Genomic DNA, 21,812 nt, shown 5'->3' with positions numbered 1-21,812 from the left:
AAAATAAAGGTGAAATCAAACCAAAAAGAAATTAAAGGGCAAACATAATTATTTAATTAAAAAATTAGACCAAAAACAAAAACAAATTAAAAAGAGTACAAAATAAACCAGAAATACAAGGATCAACTTAAAAAAAAACAAACAATAACAAACTTGGATTGAATTGAGTGATGAAATTCAAAATCATCAAAACCTTAACTAAAGAGCCAACAAAAAAAAAATTAAAAGAAAAATGATTAAATTGAAAAACATTAGAATTTGGGATTAATTTGAAAATAAAAAATACTTTTACAAAAAGGCTAAGAAAAGGAATAAAAAATTCAAGCAATAAGAACCAAATTGGAAAAAAAAAAATATGCCAAATTAAAATTAAAGGGGTAAAAAAATTTGAAATAAAAAAATAAAAACTTAAATTTTTTACGAGGACAAAGAAAAAAAAAAGTCAATAGGTGAAAAATCACCACAATAACAATAGCACATGCTATGCTTGGTGGAAAAAGAAATAATTTTGTATTTAAGAACACGATGAAAAGGCTTCTATTGTAACTGGGAGGCATTGCATATGCCACCCAAAGGACACAGTGCCTTTACACGTGTTAGCAGCTATATTGATTAAAAAAAATGATATACCAAGATAAAAAAACCAAATTATCCTTCATATTTTTTTAGATTTATTATAAAAAATTAAAGTTGAACTTTACTATATTTTAGAAACGAAAAAACCAAAATATCCTTTGTCAACTTTTTTATTTTTTATTTTAAAATTGAATGCAATTAAGTCATTTAATTATTTAAAATTATTCAAAAAGGTATACATACCCCCGTATAATCATTAAATAACAAGTGAGCTATGCGAAATAGATCAAGATATCCTAAAACCAAGGCTTGTGATTTTTTCTAAAAGAGCAAATGCATTATTACAGTGTAGTTGGATAGAAAAATGTTGTCAAAGACTACAAGAAATCTACTTTTAGTTGTTTTCTTTTGTGATTATTGGACGGTGACTTTGTTTTTATTTTTTATTTTTGATTCCTTTGAATATTCAAATTAATTTATATGTATTTTAATTAATTTTATAGATCTGAAATTAACAATTTTATAAACCTTCTGGCCATTATTATATTAGCCATTACAGGTTTTCTGCGACACAGGGAATCAACCCCTTTATTTTCCCTTTTCAAGTTTTGAGTCGAGTACTCAAATGAGATATATTTCAGACAACGTTGGATCTTGGAAGAACTTAACATCTACATAAATCCGGGCAAAGGTTCTTAAATAGGCTTGTGGTACCTCTCAGCTGTTCCTATTGAGGAGATAGACTAAACATCTCGCCACTCAGAACTTTGATTAATTATTTTTTTTATATTTTTTAAAGAATGTTTGAGCACGCTTAACTTAAAAAAATAATATTAAAATAATATTTTTTTATAAACTAAAATAAAAACTAAAAAAACATTTTTTTTACATTTTCAAAAAAAAAAAATTAAATAATTTTCATCTGTAAACTACAATAAAAAACTAAAATAGCATTTTTTTTACATTTTCAAAAAAAAAAATTAAATAATTTTCATCTGCATGCAAGCAAGAACTCTAAACACAACTAGTTGCAAACACAAGACAACCACACCAACAATACAACTCTCTCAGTGCATTTCGTATATTAAAAGCAATTGTTTTTTAAAATAATTTTTTATTATTTATATATTAAAACAATATTTTTAACCTCAATCAATCAAGTAGCAGAGAACATGGCAACAAAACGTATTGTATTAATTCCACAGCTAAAAATAAAACAGAAGGGCTAATTTTAGGATGGCTAACTGTCAGTCTGTTACGAGCCTGACAGATCAAATCATTTACACTCTCTGATACATCTGTGATGTTTGATCCATGACAAGCCATGAGAAGAAAAAATATAGCCATGAAGGCAATCCACAGAAACAGCTAAAGCTCGAGTTCTACAAAAAGTGAAAACTGATGTACCATCGTCTTTTTAAGTCTCACGCCTGGATTGCCTCTTTCGAGCAGGAGCAGGCTCCTCATTCTCTTCTGCCTTCTCTTCACTGCTTCCTTCCGTGTTGGATGTCTCGGCAACTGGTTCGGGTTTCTTCTCCACCGTGGCCTAAACCCACAATGGACACAAACATCAGTCTAGATGTGCCGGAATCAATATCCACGTACGAAAACAGCTGCTAAAATGGCAGAAAATAAGAAGGCTAACTGCCGTTTCAGAACGAACGAACTCACCTTCTTTCCACCAAAAATTAACTTCAAGAAAACAGTGAGGATGACCACCACAATGGAGACAAGGACACCAATTGTGATGAGTGGCTGTTTCTCAGCCTTCTCGATGAGTTCCTGCGCGAAAAGATATGATTGAGGATACATTCATGAAAGACCCGCAAATTTTAGACACGAATTAACCAAGATAAATATGACTTACAGTAATTTTATCCTTGTGCTCGCTTAAGAAAGAAATCTCTGCAACCTGGTATAGGATTTCAAAAACCTTCTTCTGCAAGAATTAAAATGATCGCTTAGATCATGACCCCAGCATTGCAACCGATAAAAACAACAAGAGAAGAAAAGACTGTAAAGTACATTACCTGGAAGCCACCAAGAGCACCTGTACCAACAGCTGCTTCGGTAGCCTTCTCTTTCTCCTTCTCAACGTCAAACTTTGGCTTCCATGTTGTATCCCGAATAGAGGATGCAACCTTCTCATCCTGTGCAATCAAGATATTGTCAAACAATATGCCATCCTGCATTGTCCAGATCTCAATACCGACAGCAGCAATGGGCTCAAATTCAGGCTGGTCGAGCTCAAAGTAGTCGGGGTTTGGGATCTCTTGAGGCTTCCAAATGCCCTTATAGTTGGGGTTGTCAATAAGTGGAGCATGCCATTTTCCCTTGTATGCTGGATTTCTCTTCATTGGCCTCTTCCATTCACCACAACCTGGGCCTTCCTGACACTTTGGGTTGTCAGTCTTGGGTGCCTCCCACTCACCATCTTCCTCCTCATCCCAATCTTCTGGTTTGGTTGCCTCAGGATCATCAATCTCCTCAGGCTCATCATCCAACCATCCTTCAGGTTTAACAGCATCCTCATCTTCAATTTCCATAGGTGCATCCTCATCCCAGTCATCTGGCTTCACTGCCTCAGGATCAGGAATCTTTGCTCTCTCATCCCAATCCTCAGGTTTCACATCATCTGGATCAGGGATGGTCTTGGCAGGGATAAGTGGGGGCTCAAAATCTTCGGATGAAAGGAAATTTGCCTTCTTCTTCTCTTCTCCATCGACCAGAATTTGCAACTCATTGTCAGGTTTCAAGATAGCAGTGTACACATGAGTAAGCTTGTCATGTGGAACTGAAGGCGGGAACTTGAGGTGATGCTCAACATACTCCCCGCTCTTCGGGTTCTTATGCTTCAAGATAAAGTGAACCTTGTTCGTGGTTCCACATTTGTCAGGCCCAAACATAATTGAATACGGAGACTCATTGTCAAAACCCTTGGGCACCCACCCAGCCTCCTGAGGTCTTAGATACTTCAAATACGCACCACCACATTCAAGCCCTTTCTGAAGGCGAGTCTCGAATTGGAGAACGATAGTTCCATCCTTAAGACTCACAAGCTCATCGAGTTCCTTCACAATGGCATACTTCCTAGCCGGCTCACTCACAAGAAGCCCATAATCATCATGCCCCTCACTCTTTTCATGCTTCCACTCGCCTACAAACCCCCAACAATACATCAACACACATTTCCATATTCAGTAAACAAAATGGCTTTATTGTAATTATTCTAAGGTCTAATCTAACCATATACATTAATTTTGAAAGATCAGATATTTTAATTATTACTCCAAAAAAAAACAGAGAAATATAATATAATTCCTTTTCTTTTTAAATATTTAAATTATTGTCAACGGCAAACTAACTGAAATAAATTCAGCTGATTAAGTAAAGACCTAATAAATTTTAAAAGAGATAAAGTTTTGAGGAAATATTATCAAATCAATGCCGTCAATCAAAGCAACCTATTCATTATTATTTACATTTAATCATCTAATCCAATTTTATATATAAAAAAAGAATAAGGAAGAAAAATATAAATTACACACTTCAGATCCAAAATAAATAGAAATGTAAATCACTCAGTTCCTTTTACCGTTATAGCCTTCTTTCTCTGAAACAATCCATCTTCCATCGAAGGACTTGTCAAACGACTCATACAAGATCTACACTCACAGAGAGAAATTAAAATCGTCAAATATGAAAAAAAAACACATTTAAGTGATTAATTAACAGATTAAGAGAAGTGATTAAGCTATTTAATAATAATAATTACCGTATCGTCTTCAGCGAAGAGCTGATTGAAAGAAATGAAAGCTAACAGCAACACAATCGCCAACCCGAGAGAGACACGTTCTGCTTCTCTCATTTTCACTCCTTTCTTCTCTAGATAAATCCTAACTTCGATTATTATCGATCTCAATCCAGATTATATGAGTGAAATCGCTATTTTTCGTGTTATTGTGGAGATATATAGTGAAGTTTGGATCTTGAAGACACTTGCCATCGTGTTGTATCAACCAATCACAACACGTGCCACGTGAATTGGACCAATGACATTACGCCACGTCCAAAAGACAAGCAATGTTGATGTGACGGCTGTTTGGGAATTTGGAAGGGAGAAATCGGTGTTTTCTATGAGACGGGCTTGACTTAGTCAAAGTCTAACTATTTAGGCGTTGAGGCCCAATTCTATCACTGGCTCTCTTTTTAGGCCCGTTTATTATTGTTGTTTTTTTGGGGTCCAAGACAGTGGGGTTGGTGGCCTAACTGAAGAAGTGTTGGTGGACTATTTGATCTGCTTGAATCGAATCTCAAGGGATTTGAAGATTCATGTGACGATAGCTATCAGAACATGTCCTACCTTACCCGCTGCAAATGGCCTGGAGTTGAAAAGTTGAGAGCCAACATTTCCGAACCCCACCTCGACTCCTACATCAATGAACCACCTGACATTTAACAAGGATTAGCAAGCTCTAGAATGGCAGTTGAAGAAAAGTGCTGAGGAGATGGAATTATGGGATTTCTTTGTAGACAGTGTCGACGCCATTTCTTCTCCTGCTTTATCCCTTTTTGTAAGACAAGACAAATTGAGAAACTCCAAGTCTCCACAGATTAGTTCTTAAGCAGCGAAAGAAGGAAAGATCGAGCTGTTCTTACCTTACCTAACGCAAACAGCCTGGAGTAATTAAGAGCTGAGGAGCCAACATTTTCCGAAACCCCCTCGCCTCGACTGCTACAGGGAAACACTTGACAAGGATTAACAAGCTCTAGAATAGCAGTTGAGGGAGAGAGTTCAGAAAAAGTTGGATCACCAACATTCTGATACATAAAGAAACTCAGAGATGTGCTGGCCAGAAGGAATTGTGGGCACTATTTATACAAAGTCCCAGCCCCATTTCTTCTTTGCTCTATGTATCTCCTGCATGTAAAACAAAAGACAACTTGAGACTTTAGAATCGGATAAGATCTTCCGCAACAAATCTAGGAAACTGCAGAAGAAATTTCGCGTGTATTTTCTAACAGTTTCTTTTTAAATTTCCAATGAATTAATGACAAGATAAAGTGAGACGTTTAAATAGCACAAATCTAGAACGCCTGCCCGATGTTGTAAGAGTATAAATTCAGAAGCTGATAAAGCTTCTTTCATGGAAGTAAGTTCAAGAAAAAAAAGACAAGAATCGTGCCCATAATTTCAATAAGTTTAGAGGCCACAAGACCTTGCTCTTGTTGACTTAAGGTTGTTTCTAAATTTCATAAATCACAGGGAAGTTATCGAAAAATAGCCACCCAAGACATGTATCACATGGCGCCTCTTACAAGTGCTAGTGACATTTAACCACCTTTATAGTTACAAGAACTGTAGTTGTGTTGGTAACTAGGCAGCGAGAACAATTCTAGGCTCCAGAAAATATATTCTACCCCTTCGAGATTGACGCCCACCAACTGCTAATTTTGCTTGACGGCCTCATCAAAGTTGCCCATCTAAGCTTATAACGGGTGTATCAGTTTGCGATGAAACTTTTGTTTTCGATGGGCATGGGGAAACCAGGACAATTATGTTGTAACAAGATGGTTTTTGGTCAGGGAATTTCCACAGGGATTCCCGAAATTGCACTGTTAGGCTTGTGCGGCAGCACAAAACCTTTTCACTTGAGCTGCCTTGCTGTGAATTTCAATGGGAGCCTGTCTAGCTAGCCACTGACAAGTGGTCCTCTTCATTCTTGTGAAACAACAATTCTGCATTACAAGAGTACTTGATGTGTCCTTACGCCCATGTTACCCCAGCCGTGTGATAGCTGCAAAACATTCATTATATATGATTTTATAATAGGTTATAAATGTCTCCCTCAAAACATCACAAACGAAAATTGAGATAGTACTTCAGGCATTTGGTGCTGAACGGGCATAAACACCTTAAGATCCTGTTATGTGAGCAAATGGGATCAAGAATATATAGGTAACATTCAAATGGTAAATGATGTCCTAGATTACTTGCCATGGAAGTGACACTTTGGAGATTCATAAAGTAGCTCAATTACTAAGCTAGCATGGAAATAGTTTTCACCTATCTAGCATATTACAGGCCATGGCTCCACTGCTGCTCTCTCACCATTCATGCCTCCGATCCAAGGGGGGGAAGAGCTTGAAACTATGGAGATGATCTTCCTTCCATCTATTAATAATTGAGAGTTGAGCCATGAACATAAAAAATACTGAACATCTTAATGAAGGGATTCTGATACTTGAAACGCCGCGTTCAACCATTTGTGAGGTGAATCAATTTGCACCGTATAAAACTAAATTTACCTGTGAAATGTTCATAAATTTCTGCTCCGAGCTGAAAAACTCATGAGAGGAACTTGTCAGAACTGTTTGTTTGAAATTGCAGGCTCTTTATATCTGCTCCTCCCTTTACATATAATCTCTGAAGTCTTGAAATAAAGAATATATGAGGCCAAGCAAATTAAAACCTCATTTCCAGTCATGCATACAGTTAAATTTATTGAAGTTGTGTCATGCCATTGAACTATGGGGAGTAAGCTCTCCATCTCCCTAAAGGAGTCCACTAATGCCACCATGTAAGGCAATTATAGAGGAAGCCTTTGAGGGAGATCGGAAGCTTCTCCAACCATGTAGTAGCATCCATGAAAGCCCTCGTCATTGGCTGCTATGCTTAAAATATGAACCTTCATGGGGTTTATATATAGATTGGTTTGCCTACTTGCTGTAGAAATTCTCTTCGAATCTCCCTATAACAACATCATTTTCTTTATCCTACTGCATTATCTTCTATGTCAATGATCAAATCTTACAGAGATACGCACCTTACTGTTCAGTCTCCATTACAAAGATATTTTCTGCTGCTGTTTTTTTTGTCCTTTCTAAAACTGCTGGCAAAGCTGTATGGGTGCCAACTTTATGGCGAATATATCAATTAACTCATGCCCTACTTCAAAAGTCAAGTGAAGATTAATGGGAATTTAACCTTGATGGGTACGAAAACTCATTCTTTAAAAAAAAAACCCATCTGGTGAAACCTTGAAACAACAAAAGGCCACTAGAAATTGACTTTAGCAGCTCTGTACTTCTAGACTTGGAATCCATGCTAGAAAGAATAAATCAAGACCAGCCTTGCAACGCGCTATATCGCAATTTGGAGTACATTTTGGATATCCATTTGGTTTTAAATTGACTAGAACAAGCATCTGATCTTCCCATATGTCCTAATCGATTCAAACCACTTCTTAACTAATTAAGGAGGAAACCTTAAATGAATAGTGCCTGCTGGTGTAATGATGCCCATAAATTCTTCTTTACTTGCATCATCTAGGTGACATACGACACATAAAGTAATACTTTCACAGTTTGAATTTTTGAAATCCCATCTCCCTTACCCTTCAGGGTTGGGAGAGCTGCTCATCTAGCGTTAGCAGAGCACTTACACAAACCTTTTCATCTAAACTATTAGCTGTAATAAAAGCTGGAAAGTAATCATGAGTTTAATTCCCTCTGTTTGTAATGAAATCAAGAACACGTAGTGATGAACTTAAATAAATTTTAAATCCGAAAGTCTTTCGCTTGAAATGCATTAGATTGTGACCATAAAATGGGTTAGATTTTTTTAATTGAAATGATTCTTCTGCAGTAAAAACACTTTCACATTTTGAAAGAGTAAGTCCCATCTCCTTTACCTTTCAACGATGGAAGTGCTAGCTACTATGTATCACCAAGCAGAGCACTAAAACAAACCTTTTCCTTTTTAAACTATATCTTATTTGATATATTTAGAGTATCAATTCTTCAGACAACAGGAAATAAAAAAATAAATTAATTGCAAGCTGGTTTTGTCATTGTCAACCCTGCTGATTATGGTGTTCAATACAGAGAAATCAGAATTTGAGCATCCATTGCGAGAAGGTGGAGCTATTGTCAGCTCTAAATTGCTTAAAAGTTTTCATAAAATTAAAAAAGAAGTTGGTTTTCTTTTTATCAAGCTTCTAGCCATGCTTCCTTCAGGTCTAAGTATCTCCCATTTCCTTTTGCATTGTTTCTATAATCAATATGCAAAATTAGATTACTAAATGAAGATCCTTGCATGATTTTTTTTCCACTCACATCCTTTTAGAGATTTATAGCTTCATCTTCCAATAAATACGCTTTCTAAAGATCGAATTGGTCGGTGCATGATTTTTTTTTCCTATCCGGATATACTCACACTCTTTAAAGAGTAAGACTAGTTTCGTTCGAGATTTATAGCTTCATCTTCCAAAAAATACGCTTTCTAAAGATCGAATTGGTCTTCGATTATGATTTGATGCAAAATCAAATCATGCATGGAATTCTTGAAGCTCCCATAAATAAATTCTGTTTATGAATAGATAATCACCATTTCCGGATTGAGTTGTACTGTATTTATATCTTTTTAAACGCTTATTGTGTAAATTTTTTTGATATCCTCATTTTATTCATTGGATTTTGAATATTTATTATTTTGGTAGTATTTATTATCCAACATAAAATTATATATATATAATCATTCATTGAGTCGGTTCAATTCAGTATTAATCGAGTTTAGGTTAAATGCAATCCTTAATCCCATTAATCTCAAGGTGCATTATTTGCAGCAGGCTTATCAAATCTTCCATTTTAAGAGATAAAATGCTTCTGCATCTAGTCCGTATTGAGCCTCACGCCAAGTTGGTCCAGGATAATGAGAACGAGGAGTTCTGGGGCAAATCCATTAGAGGATTGGATTCTGATAAGATTATTATTAATAATAATATTCCAACCTATCGGGCACATGCTATTATTATACAAAATTTATTTTATAATTTAATTTTGATCTTTATTTTTTTAATTATTATTTTTTAAATCATTTTATATAATTAATTTTTTTTTATTTCATCATTCAATATTTAATTAATTAAAAATTAAATTTTATAGTTTTTACATATAAAGTGATCCGAGTCTAATGACACAGGTCACAAGTTTAAAATTTAACACAATTTTTTAAAAATATTTTATAATTCTCTTTATTTGTTATTATATTTTCATGATTTAGATAATAAGATTGATTGGATATCTCGAATTAGCTTAATCTTAAATATGGGATTACCTGTTTATTATGCTAGCTCATGTAAACTAGGACTAGTTTTTTTTGTTCTTTTTATTCTTATTATGTTCTTTAATATTTAATGGTCTATGGATTGAGATATATTAATTTTTTTAAAATATTTTCTTAGATTATCTTAACTATTTTTTATTTTAAATTTAATTAATTTATTATTATTTTTTATTTAATTAAAATAAAATCAATTTATTCAACTCAATTATATTTATAAACCGAGTAATATATTTTTTTAAAAAAAAAATACACGGAATATAAATATTATTTTTTGGACAAAAAAATATAATCCGGCCCGCATCTTGGACATTGAGACTAGTCTTAACTAAAACATTGTGGTCTTTTTTTTGAATTTATAATGCTTTATTGTTGATATAAAAAGTAAAGTATTTTAATATGTTTTCTTAATTATTTATATAACAAATCTAAGTTGTAGTTCAATCAATTAAAATGCTTGACGATTAGGAGGCTGTGGGTTTGAGTGCAAGTAGACGTGCTTATTTTTTTAATTGTGATAGACAACCTGTCACTTGAAAAAAAAAAAAGTCGACAATTTATACAAAATCCAAGATAGAGCTCAATCTGTCAAAACACGTGACAACTAAGGGTTACGGGTTCAAGCGCTTGTAGGTATATTTATTTTCTTAATTGTGTGACAAGCACACCCCCTAATTAAAAATAAATGAGGGCCGGGTGTCCGAGCATGACTTGCTAGTTGAGCGTGGGCCATATAAATTAATATAGGTGTTTGGATCAGTTTGTATGAATTTTGACTAATTTCATAAATTCTGAAGTTAATGATAATACAAATCTCCTGTAGTCTTGAGATTTATAAGACTTGAATTAGTAATTTCTAGAAAATAAACCTAAAACCTAACTAATTAAGTTATATCTCTCAGGGTTGTTTTAATATAACATCTTGTTATTATCAGTAATATCTTGTTATTATCAGGTGTTATAGAATATATAAATATGATAGTTATTAAATTTGATTGGTTTAGTTAGTTGATCTAACAAATCTATAACTAGAAATTTAACCTCAACAAATTGCAATTTAAATTGATGTTAATATTGTTTTAATTAAATTTGAATAATCTAAATTGATTTATCATCCAATTAAAACTAGTATAGGCTTACTTGAATCAACACCAATAATTTTTATTGAAAAACAAACTAAATTGCTTTGATAAAAAATTATTATTCTAACTCACAAGTTGATTCGATGACTTATATTCCCGGGCCTTTTGCTAGAGTGGAACTCGTATCGGGTCAGACAAAGTAAAGACTATTAGATTGTGTGTGATTGTTAAACCAAGATGTAGTTTTATATCATTCATCAGCGTTAAATAAGTTTCCAACATACTTAAAATCATTTATATTAGGAATGGGAAATATGGGTCACTGGTGCAAGATCTTCAAGAAACAAGCTGCATACACCCACATTAATTAAAAATAAATAAAATGGTGCACGACATAAAGTCATAAATCACCTGCGTACACCATACACGAGAGTCCTAAATTAAACCCATCTATCCATTAAACCCATTTAAAATTAAAAATAAAGCTTGGAAGACTTAGCCCAAAGTCTCGGAAGGACATGGACAATAGACTTTATTTTAATCACTTGTATTTAGAATCGCATCGGTCAAGTAAGGAGGTCCAGCATATTCCCTCCCTCCTGCACAAGCAGGAGGTTAACCCTAAGAAGGAACATGGGAAATGGAAAAAGAAAAAGAAAAGGAAGAGCAGAAGAGATGCATTTTTTCCAGAACAGCTCAAAGCTGTGATTTAGGATCAACCCCAACATCTTTAAGGGTCTCAGCACGAGGCTTTTGAGCGAAAACGTCTTTACGAAAAGGATCAGGCAAATACTGGAGCCCATTGTGATCAAACTCTTGAACATGTGCTACTTTCCTGAAGAAAGATTTCTTGATAAACTTATCAGCTTCATCCACCACTTTATCAGGATCAACCACTTCAGGTACAGTCTCTCGTGTCTTCTTCCTTGCACGAACATTCGGTGCATACAGTACTTGTTGCTTGGCAGTGTAAAGACCAAGAGATATTGAGACAGTTATCATCCCTATTGCTACATAAACTGGCACAAAGTCACCTCTTACCTTCTTGCTGTGCTTGCTTTCTTGATGATACTGATGTCCGAATTGATCAGCTGTTGCTGCATATGACTTCAGTTTTGGTGGGGTTGATGTTGCATATGTCGCCGTTCCTCTTAAGCGACTAGCCATTGATTTCCAGTAACCCTGCAAACCATATGAAGCAAATCAAGTCAGAAACCAAGTACATGCATAAAAACACTCAGAAAATGAGGTCAACATTGTAATTAAAATGAAAATTATTGATAATTCACCACCATTGATCTAAAAGCCACGATGGGAGTGATGAGAAATGTTGTCTGAGGTGTAAAACACGAAGGTTGGGCGAGATGAAGATTCTAAGCTTTGCTTGCTTGCTGAAGGAAAGGGTTTGGGTTCTTGGGGGTATAAAAAGGGCGGGATGATTAGAAGGAGAGAGTTATAGAGCCACGTAGCAGAGCGTGGATCCTGAAGTGACATATGTTGAAGTGTTAGCAAGACAACACCCAGTAGATGGCTTAGGAAGTGGCACGTCGTGTCCTGCTACAACCTTTTGTAATAATATGACAGAAGGATCCTTATCCAATGAAGAGTTTCCCCAAGCACCATTGGAAACTATCTTTGAGAGCAGAGGGTCTTAGAGGGGTCAAGTGGGGTCCTTCACTCTCTGTTCTTGTTCAAGGAAGGAAAAGACTGGACTGGCCTTTTGCAACCGGGGAGCTAAACTAAACTCTGCAAATGTTGCCTGATACACATTAAACATCCAAGAAATGTTATAAAGAAATTTTGAGCACCGCTCTCATTCCTGTTCTCCTACAAAGTTATAACCATATGGTATATTCCGAAGGATATGAATCTGCTCTTCTGTTCTACAATATGTAGAAATACTATCCACAACTCTTGAGCCATGTTCCATTCGATATTTGCTGATATTTTCACTCTAACTTATCAATAGATTCTCTGCCCGCTTGGACCAAGTACACCCAAATCGATCATAGGATGCTGTGCAAAGCCATCCTCAAAAGCTTTTTTTTGTTTTTGTATTGCAGAAGAATTGGAAATACAGGAGACTGGAGCTGGAAACCTAGCAGCAAAAATACTCCTGCCTTCAACTAACAAAAGTAACCTATTAATCCAATGCACAGAAACCAGACCAGTACCAACTTGAGCTTCGCTGCTTTCTCTGCAATCTCAACATCCCCATGTATCCGACGCCCACCAAGCAAACCACTCCACGCAGACATATCACCACCCTTAGGAATATCCTTTATCATTTCCGTCACTTCTTTGATCAACCCAGCTCGCCCAGGCAAATAAGCCATGCACCTGTCCGTAATGCTTGGGCTCTCGAGGGACTCCATAAACAGATTCCATCTCATCAAAAAGCTTCCTTGCTTCATCTTCAAGACCCTCATGACTGACGACTCCCTACCAAAACTCCTAAAATGCTAATCCCGTCTAGTTTTACCCCTGCCTCTATCATTCACAGAAAGTACTCCAACAAAAAACTCACCGTGCATTGCAAGGCCAACAAGCATTGCATTCCAAGTAAACAACTTTTTATCTGGGATCGATTCAAATATCTTCAAAGAAAAATGTCAACGCACCTACATTTTGCATACAAATCAACCAACCCAGTTGACAAAAAGGAATCCACTTTTATTGCATTCCTTTCAATAAAATCATGTACTTTCTTGCCCTTTTCAAGTTCTCCTAGCTTTGCACAAGCAGAAAGTGTTGAAATCAAAGCAAAATCATCAGGCCCAATCTTTAAATCCACCATAAAATCAAACAAAGTCAATAGCCTCCTCACAATAATCTCCCTTTTTATTATAAATATCCATCATTTAACTTATATTACTAATTTTTGTATATCTGTATTCAGAGATGAAACTGTAATTTCTGTAGGTGTTATGACAAGTTTTTTTTGTATTTTTAATAAAAAATCCATTAACAAGAATTTTAAAATCAAAATAATTCTAAATAAAATAAAAATAAATGCTCAAAAACTATTAAATATAAATACAAAAAAGAATATAAATTATACGAATTAAGTCTAGTTGATCGAGATTTAAAAATCTAAAACTGTCACTCAATCTTTGATATTCAGTTCTTCGATTTTTTGATTTTTTAACTTTTATAATATTTTTTTTTGATATTGACAAGTTTGATCGGTAAGATGTTGATGAATTTTTTTTAAACACCCCTGGTTTTCTGGGGGTCTCTCCAAGCTATTTCTTTTACATGCAAGAGGTTCAGAAATAGGCTTGAAGGACGGTTTGGCAGTAGGCAGGTTCTTGGGCTTCATTTTGCAAGTCCCTTTTACCACTTTGAGGGAGGCCCGGCATAAAAAAACAGTGCACGAGTTTTGCAACCAATTTCTTCCCATCCGTTTGGGAACGCGGTTTGCACTGTCTTTTTAAAAAAAAATAATTTTTTTATTAAAATTTAATATGTATTATATATTTAAAAATAAAAAATTATTTAAAAAATAATTATAATTAGACTATCAAATACACATAAATCAAGACCTTCTATAGAACAGTACTTATTATACCCTCTTCAGACTTGAACAGACTAAGACTTAAAAAATTTGTTAGATTAAGTGACAATCAACTTAGTAGTTGTGAAATCAAACCATATTATTTTAAAATAACATTATTTTTAAATAAGATTAAAAGATAATTTCTTGAATTTAACCTGTTCTTACATATTAAATTAACATCCTTTTAAATTAAAAAAATAATAATTTAATAACTAGCGTTTAAGGTGAATAATTATTGGACGTGTTTGAAAATACAGTAAAAATTATTTTTAAAATATTTTTTTGTTTTGAAATGAATTAAAATATATATTTTTAATTCTAATATAAAAATATAAAAAAAATATTTTGACTTCAATGCTAAAAAAAAAAAAATCACCTTTACTTGTGAAAAACTTGTCAATCTAAGAGGAGAAATTGCTACACACATCCGGTCTCTGTCGAGTGCGGACAGGACTAATCCATGTATAATAATCTGATGAAATAGACTAAAATATTTCCATTGCAACTACAAGACAGCTTGAAAGGGCAAAACCAAGCTATCATTGCAGAAAAAGCCATCTCTCTCTTTCACTGAAAAAGGAAATAAAGAAAGGCTTATCCAAGCTGTCCACAAGCCAAGCCCATCAATTATTTGAAGGACTAAAAAGGTTGCATTACATCAACTTATAATTTCGAAGCAGCAAAGAGGGGAGGAAGAAACATCATAGAATCCTTCATCTCTCAGTTCAAACCATATAATTGTACCTTATCACTTGTCAACATTCAAAAAAAAGATTAGTTTCTGTCTTTTTGACTATTCTCCACGCACGTTCTTTCCACATTTAGCTTCTTCACATGGATTAGTGCTATTTGAGACACAGATTCTCACGTTCAAATACAAAAAATGGAGTCATAGGTGGACGGTGCAAAGCAATTGTACCCTTTAAAAAGGAAGAGGCATATTGATTTATCTATTTTGTTGCCATGAACTCCTCTTAACTACCTTCCAAGCTTACAATTTTTTATCTTCTTTCTAGGGTTGGCCTCGCATCTGTCATCAAGCTTTTTCTCTACCACTCTTGAATTTACTATCCATGTCTTTGGCTTTTCTCCACGTGGAATGATTAGGCTCTCACTCTCTTGGTAGATAGAGTGGTGTGATTTACAAAAAAGAAGAATAATCATAGGGTCCTTAGTGGGATAAGCATGCCTCAATGACAGAATGATGCCTCTTGGGACCCGTTCTTAAGGGTTTGGTTTTCTTTCTGATCTGTTCTCTTTTGGCTTTATGTTCAGTTATTGAGGTGAAGTGTGGATTAAACAAAGATTTAAATGAGTGTACCTTCACTTCTGTTTCTTAGGTCCAAGGTGGTTATATACTATGAATGTTGGACAGACTGAACCAAGACTAAATTCCCACTTCTAGTAGCTGTTTGCTTCTATCTGAAATAATAGATCTTTGCAGCACTAAAACATGCAGAGAAGGAAGAGGAAGAGGAAGAGGAAGAGGAAGAGGAAGAAGATGGTGATGAGAATTTCAAGTGTTGGATAATGTTATCTAACCTCTTCTTCCTTCACGGGATGCAAGGGGACACAAGGCAAGTCATTGAGGCAAAGGGAAGGCCAAGCCTTTCTTCCGGTTTTCTTAATTCTTTTGTGTTCATGTCATCCTTGGCATAAACTGGTTATGTTTTCAGTCATGAATTCTGTACTAGTAGGTTTAAGCTGTGAAAAGCCGTACTTCTTCCTGTAAAATGTGGCTGCTTCCATAATGCTAGTGTGGATTTTCTACGTGATGCTATCTTTATTTTCTTTCCGCTCTTTATCAGATGCACAAAATCCCCATGTCTCGAAGATTTAGCCACAGAACTCATTATTCAATGCACAATTACAACCTCTAGTTTCGACAATAGCGAATATGGCTACAAACTAAAATCCGTACGTGTTCATCAAGACGTGAGAATACTCCCCCTCTTTTGATTTCCTGTCATTCAAACTTCACTTGTTCTCGCGCACACACAATGGGCATAGAATAAAAGGGCATATTACGAAACAGTTCAGCTTTCAGACATCGATAATCACCCTACAAACACAAGAACACAAGTTCATCAACATTACCAGAATACCTGCTCTGACATGGTCAAGCCATGTAGGATAAATTCTCTCATACAAATGGCTAGAATAGCAAAGCACAGCTTAAGGTTGCGTAATATTTGGCCAACAGCACAATTTGATGATTTATGTTCATAGAGTTTACTTGTCCCGGTAGCTGATGATTACGACAGGCCAGAGAGCAGCACTAGCGCAAACAACGTTAATTGGCAATCTAGAACACAGGACATAACTTGTAAATGAATCTGTGGAAAACAATGGCAGTAACTTGCTATGCAGCTCTTGCATGCTATGACATATATCATGCTCCAACTCAATATATCCTCCAAACCCATCTACTGTTGGCCGTGCAGTCGTATCATATAATTCACACGCCATTCACTCCTCAAGTTCAAGAAATTATGTAAAAGACGTTGTTTCTGCAATGAATTATGATCTATAGAGTTTTTTTTTTCTTGGAATGAATAACAATAACAAGCGTTAAAGTTCCGGAGGGTGGGGGCAAGGCTAAAGGAATAAGAGCCCCTCCATTCTGATATTACCTTGCAGTCAAATACAATGATTCATATAAACTTGTTCGTCCACTTGCCTCAAATAGTTCTCTGGAAAAACTCGCTAACAAAACTATGTGCCTCGAGCCCTGATGGGGATTACTGTCTATTGTATAATTCAACAAATTGTATTGCCTACTTGACTAGTAATCTTATTCTTAATTTTCGTCATCAACAGCATTGCTATACCCGGATCTCACATCAGTTTAGTTGCCACAGGGTATGGCTATTTCAGCCCCTAATCAAGTTCTAAACTCTTTTTCATAGCCTCATAAACCATATATGTTATGCTTGCTGCTGGCACAACCTTCAGAAGATTTGGAAAAATCCCTTTGTAAAAACCTCTACAACCTTCATTCTGAAATGTCCTCCAAAATACATCAGACATTCCTTTGTAAGGTCTAGCATCATTAGGAGGTTGAGCTTGCATCCTGAAAAGAAGAAACAGGAAGCACCATTAATACTGCAAGAAAACTCATTGAGATGGAACGCAAAAGATGGAAAACTCCAGAGTGAGAAAGAGAGGGTAGCACAGGAACTTAAGACAACATAATACCTAGTTCTAATAACCTGCAAGGGGTAAACACATGTTGCTCCAAGGGCTCCTGAGATTGTTCCACAACACAATTGAACAAGGGGACCAGGTGCTGTAGAAAATGCAAAGTTTTCAGAACACAACCCCGAAAATATCAAGAAAGAAAAGAAAAAGGAAATTGTCAAACCACAGAAATAGGCATGAGAAAAATGTACCGCTGTCTTGCAGTATATATGTCTTTGACATATCTTTCAGAGTCTCATACGCAGCAAGGTCAATGCCAGCATATGGGATAATCCCGAGAAGAGATGGCACAAGACCTCTATAAAAAGCTCGTGGTCCCTCCAGAACCCATATATCCTTCATCAGTACTCCCAATTTTGGAGCCTTTCCACCTTCACAAACACCAGTTTGTAAGCGAGTTTTCACAAGATCCATAGGATAGATTGCAGTCTGTGCAACTGCACCTGCCATACCACCAGCTAGAAGTCTCCCACCAGGACCTATATCAACCTTGTCTCCCCCCTTGACATCTCCAATGACATCCTTTAACATTTCATATGCATAAAACTTGATGGCACTTTCAGGTGCCACCTTCACAACATTCAACCCGTTACCACGGAAAAAACCCAAGAAGCCTTCTTCTTTCCATATCTTGTTAATAATAGGTGCCAGACGAGCACATGAGGTCTGAATTTGTAAAAAGACCTTTAGTCGATCAAGAGGAGCAGTTGCAGTACGAGACGCAGCTCCTGCTATACCCCCAGCAATAAAATATTTACTCCTGTGAACTTGCTTGCTGATTCCTTCTGGAATGACAGCTTGTTCTCCAATATCTACATGGCATACCCTTTCCCAGTGATGGTAGATGTTTTCAATAGTAGCTTCATGAGGATAGAGTAAAAGAAAATCTCTCCATTCTTCAAAAGTTATAATTCCATTATTATCCTTATCAACATGCTCTACAAAATGGGCAAGCTCCTCGTCATCAATTTCAATCCCTATAAAAAAGAAACTGCTTGGGCTTATAAGATGAAAAAAAATGGGGGTAAAATTCAAGGTAAATGGGCTAGTGAATGCTTCGCTTGCAGTGAAAATCTTAGGAAAAGAACAAGAATGAAAAATCACACAACACATAGAAATTAATTTTCATCACAATTATCTGATCTCAAGAATCAAGAAACAATTACAAACAGCACAGTAAAATAGCAGCAGTGGTGCTTCCACAGCATAGGATAGACATATGGCATACCAAGTTCCGTGTCATTCCAAGATAAAAAAATTTGCAATTACCAGGATAACAAGAGCACTTGAAATCAAGGAAAACTCCAATATATAAAAGAGCCATAGTAACTTCTGCTTGATCATGGAAGGTTCACCAAAGATTTGATTTATCCACAAACAATATCACAGTTTTAACCAAAAAGACCAGATAAATTTTTGCACTTCCAGCAAATTCCAAACAAAACTCATTCTCATACAAGGAATGGGTAAAGTATCCACCAAAGACTTCTTTTCTATTCCAAAGAATTTGAACATCAAATTAAGCCTGAGTTCTCCATGTTTTTTTCTTGTTTGCATAACCAATAATTACAGGGGCTGTGCCTCTACAAATTTCAAGTGTATGTATACAGAATTTCTTAACTTATATACGATTTCTTAAGCACTTCATAACCTATAAACATATCCTACAGCAACTATAAAGCTGCTCGATTGCTTCCATATATTTCCCTCAAATGAAAATAAAAGACATCTAGAAGCCACCAAAGTGTTTAGAGAATGGTTTAATTCGGACTAACAAATGATTGCAACATGACTCCAATTTATCATAGAGGTCTGGGCCATCCTCCAGGAGCTCAAACAACACACAAATAAGAATCTAAAAGCTGCAGCCTTAGAACTGGGCACAATCACAAAAGAGATCACCCATCCAGTACCATCCAAACCCTAAACAAAATAAATTCAGTAGACACCATGCATCTGGATCTCTAGTAAATCCTCAGTCCCCCACACCATTATCCTCTAGAATAACTTCAACCAAGTGTTGACCATGATGACAACAAATTAACAAAAGAGTCAAGAGACCACAAGGTGCAAAAGTCTTCTTTGTAGATTAAAATGCATTGCAAGTTCTCAGAAGGAAATCCATTAATTACCTCTACTTAGTTTACAAACTGAGAATACTTAAAACAATGCAAAAATCAATCATTATCATCACTATCCAATTTCTCAAAAAGCACCAAAATCCCCAATAAACTCCACAATCTAACACAAAAAAATATCATCACTATCTAGTTTCTCAAAAAGCAACAAAATTTCCAAGAAATTTCATAATCTAACACAACAAAAACATCACCAAAATAAAAAACCCAATTCGGAAAGAAATCGAAAAATCCAGGTAAAAAAAGAGCTAAAAATCAAAATAAATACCAGCCTTGACAAGAGCATCCCATAACTCCTCAGGCAAAATGCAGCCATTATGTTCAACATCAATAGCTTGAAAAATCCTATACAGCTCCATTTCTTTATCATCCATATACCTCCTAAACTCCTGATAATCAACCCTTCCATCACGATTTGCATCACAAACTTTCAACAAATCTTTCGCATACTTATACTCAGCAGGGATTTGGAGCCCCGATAACCCGGCTTCAATCTGGGCATAATCTAAATACCCCAAATTTGCTGCATCAAAAAAACTGAATAAACTTCTAATTCTAACATCTCTCTCTTCTTTCGTTTCTCTCAATGCCAGTAATACATGATCTAGTGATACTGGGCCTGGTTTTTTAACCGGGTTGCAACAACCGGTTTGATTCGGGTTGGGGTTTGTGTCTGTTTCCATTTTTGGCAAGTTAACGTGGTGGCGACGGTGGTGCTCTACCGCGTTACCTGCCCCGGCCATGGTTTTGCATGTGCTGGATATTGGATCACAAAAAAGGTTTCTGTTTTTCTTGGTTTTTATTTTTTTTCTAAGGTTTGAGTTTTTTTGATCTATGCTGGAATAATGTAATAAAATTAAATGAAACTGATTTTTTTTTTTGGTTAAATGAAGGGTCAAATTGTAAACAATCAGGGAGAGAGGGGGAGAGGAGAGAGGGGGATTCTGATTTTGTGCAATGAATAGGGGGAATTTTGCAAGAGAATTTGGCTGGGAGGGAAAAAAGAAATGGTTATAAATAAATATGAGAAGATCTCATATTAGCCCTCCAAGTAAATATAGTTCCTCAATTGAGTCCCTATTCCATATATTTTTACCAATTAGTGCTCTCCATCTACAATTGAATCCTGAAATTGGATTTGAGGCTGAGTTCAATCATGCATGGCTAACAAAATTAAAGATTAAAATGAATTAAACAAAAAAAACCTAGCATGGAACCTAAGAAAGTGAGAAGAGAGAGAAAATACATATTTTAGTGTTTCTCTTTGTTAACGAGTATAAAATGACATGTAGTTGGAGGACTGAACCGAATAGATGTATATATTTGAGGGACTGATAGAGGTTTCCAGAAATTATTTCTGTGAGGTTGAAATGGGCACGTGGAGATAGCGGGGCAGGGATAGTTACGGGAATGCGACAAGAGTATGGACATCAAGGATAGGAAGGTGATGAGTGGGGGATTGTTATTCGCACACTTCTATCAAAGTGACTAATTTAACCTCTATGCGATATCTATTTTACCCTTATATATTAAGAAAATTATAGTGGTGTGTTTGGTGGCGTTGATGGTATCGAATCTGACCTCCGAAAGCCCACCAAGCTACAGAAGGATTCTTGTCACTTGTTGTGAGGACACCAATGCAAGGTGTGGGAATATCAATTCGTCCACAAACGTGGGCGCTTTTTTATTTTTATTTTTATTTTTATTTTCTTTTTCTTTGTATGAGTCAACATCCTCCATGTGTTCGGGGAGAGAGAGAAAGAAGGGAGGTGGCGTTGGGTTATTTTACGCAATTTTAAGGAGATGTGCGTTGTGGAAAGTGGGTCAAAGAGTGGAGGAAGAATGTATTTTCTTCTAGGATCTTGTGGGGTGCTCGTCTCCCTTTTTTTTTTTTTTTTTTAGTTTTAATTATTTTGATATTCGATGGGTCTTGCGGTATAGCCCTTTCTGTACTTAAATTTTGCCTTGTTAATTATATTTATGAGTATAGTTGTTAAACCTTGTTTAACTTGATGGATTTACATGGTTGTATTTTCGAGATTTGAAAAAAATGCTTTTAGAAAAATTAATTTTAGTTTTTTTTTAATTTAATTAAAATATATATTTAGTTAAACTTAAGGTTAAAAATATTA

At 35.5% G+C, this 21,812-nt stretch overlaps 3 protein-coding genes and 1 long non-coding RNA gene across 7 annotated transcripts; 1 reads left to right on the top strand and 3 right to left on the bottom strand.

The window, feature by feature from the left end:
* Nucleotides 1-1,749: 1,749 nt before the first annotated feature.
* On the bottom strand, nucleotides 1,750-4,533 carry LOC105136600 (calnexin homolog). Its single transcript, XM_011042001.1, has 6 exons — nucleotides 4,352-4,533; nucleotides 4,172-4,241; nucleotides 2,607-3,733; nucleotides 2,444-2,515; nucleotides 2,248-2,358; nucleotides 1,750-2,122 (listed from the first exon to the last, which is right to left on the bottom strand). Exons 1-6 carry the CDS (start codon nucleotides 4,442-4,444, stop codon nucleotides 1,994-1,996), a joined length of 1,602 nt encoding a protein of 533 aa, XP_011040303.1. The 5' UTR covers nucleotides 4,445-4,533; the 3' UTR covers nucleotides 1,750-1,993.
* Nucleotides 4,534-11,278: 6,745 nt separating this feature from the next.
* LOC105136599 (uncharacterized) lies at nucleotides 11,279-12,261 on the bottom strand. 3 transcript variants are annotated; one of them, XM_011042000.1, is made up of 3 exons: nucleotides 12,072-12,261; nucleotides 11,824-11,964; nucleotides 11,279-11,742 (listed from the first exon to the last, which is right to left on the bottom strand). In XM_011042000.1, the coding sequence occupies exons 1-3, from the start codon at nucleotides 12,075-12,077 to the stop codon at nucleotides 11,479-11,481; spliced, it is 411 nt and encodes a 136-aa protein (XP_011040302.1). In that variant the 5' UTR covers nucleotides 12,078-12,261; the 3' UTR covers nucleotides 11,279-11,478. The 3 variants fall into 3 exon arrangements, with proteins under 3 accessions (XP_011040302.1, XP_011040300.1, XP_011040301.1); XM_011041998.1 differs by having other exon boundaries at nucleotides 11,279-11,964; XM_011041999.1 differs by having other exon boundaries at nucleotides 11,279-11,964; nucleotides 12,075-12,261.
* A 2,778-nt stretch (nucleotides 12,262-15,039) lies between these two features.
* Nucleotides 15,040-16,148, top strand: LOC105136598 (uncharacterized). The gene is made up of 2 exons (XR_844380.1): nucleotides 15,040-15,571; nucleotides 15,682-16,148. It is a non-coding gene; the product is annotated as an uncharacterized LOC105136598 (long non-coding RNA).
* Nucleotides 16,149-16,848: 700 nt separating this feature from the next.
* On the bottom strand, nucleotides 16,849-20,656 carry LOC105136596 (calcium-binding mitochondrial carrier protein SCaMC-3-like). 2 transcript variants are annotated; one of them, XM_011041996.1, is made up of 4 exons: nucleotides 19,949-20,656; nucleotides 17,734-18,519; nucleotides 17,540-17,630; nucleotides 16,849-17,414 (listed from the first exon to the last, which is right to left on the bottom strand). In XM_011041996.1, the coding sequence occupies exons 1-4, from the start codon at nucleotides 20,421-20,423 to the stop codon at nucleotides 17,222-17,224; spliced, it is 1,545 nt and encodes a 514-aa protein (XP_011040298.1). In that variant the 5' UTR covers nucleotides 20,424-20,656; the 3' UTR covers nucleotides 16,849-17,221. The 2 variants fall into 2 exon arrangements, with proteins under 2 accessions (XP_011040298.1, XP_011040299.1); XM_011041997.1 differs by having other exon boundaries at nucleotides 17,734-18,533; nucleotides 19,949-20,058.
* Between the last annotated feature and the right edge of the window lie 1,156 nt (nucleotides 20,657-21,812).

This window comes from Populus euphratica, unplaced genomic scaffold, assembly GCF_000495115.2.
Source record: "Populus euphratica unplaced genomic scaffold, PopEup_1.0 scaffold133.1, whole genome shotgun sequence".
Taxonomy (NCBI): Eukaryota; Viridiplantae; Streptophyta; class Magnoliopsida; order Malpighiales; family Salicaceae; genus Populus; species Populus euphratica.
The sequence above is the reverse complement of the archived record's forward strand: the minus strand, read 5'-3'. Positions and strand labels throughout refer to the sequence as shown.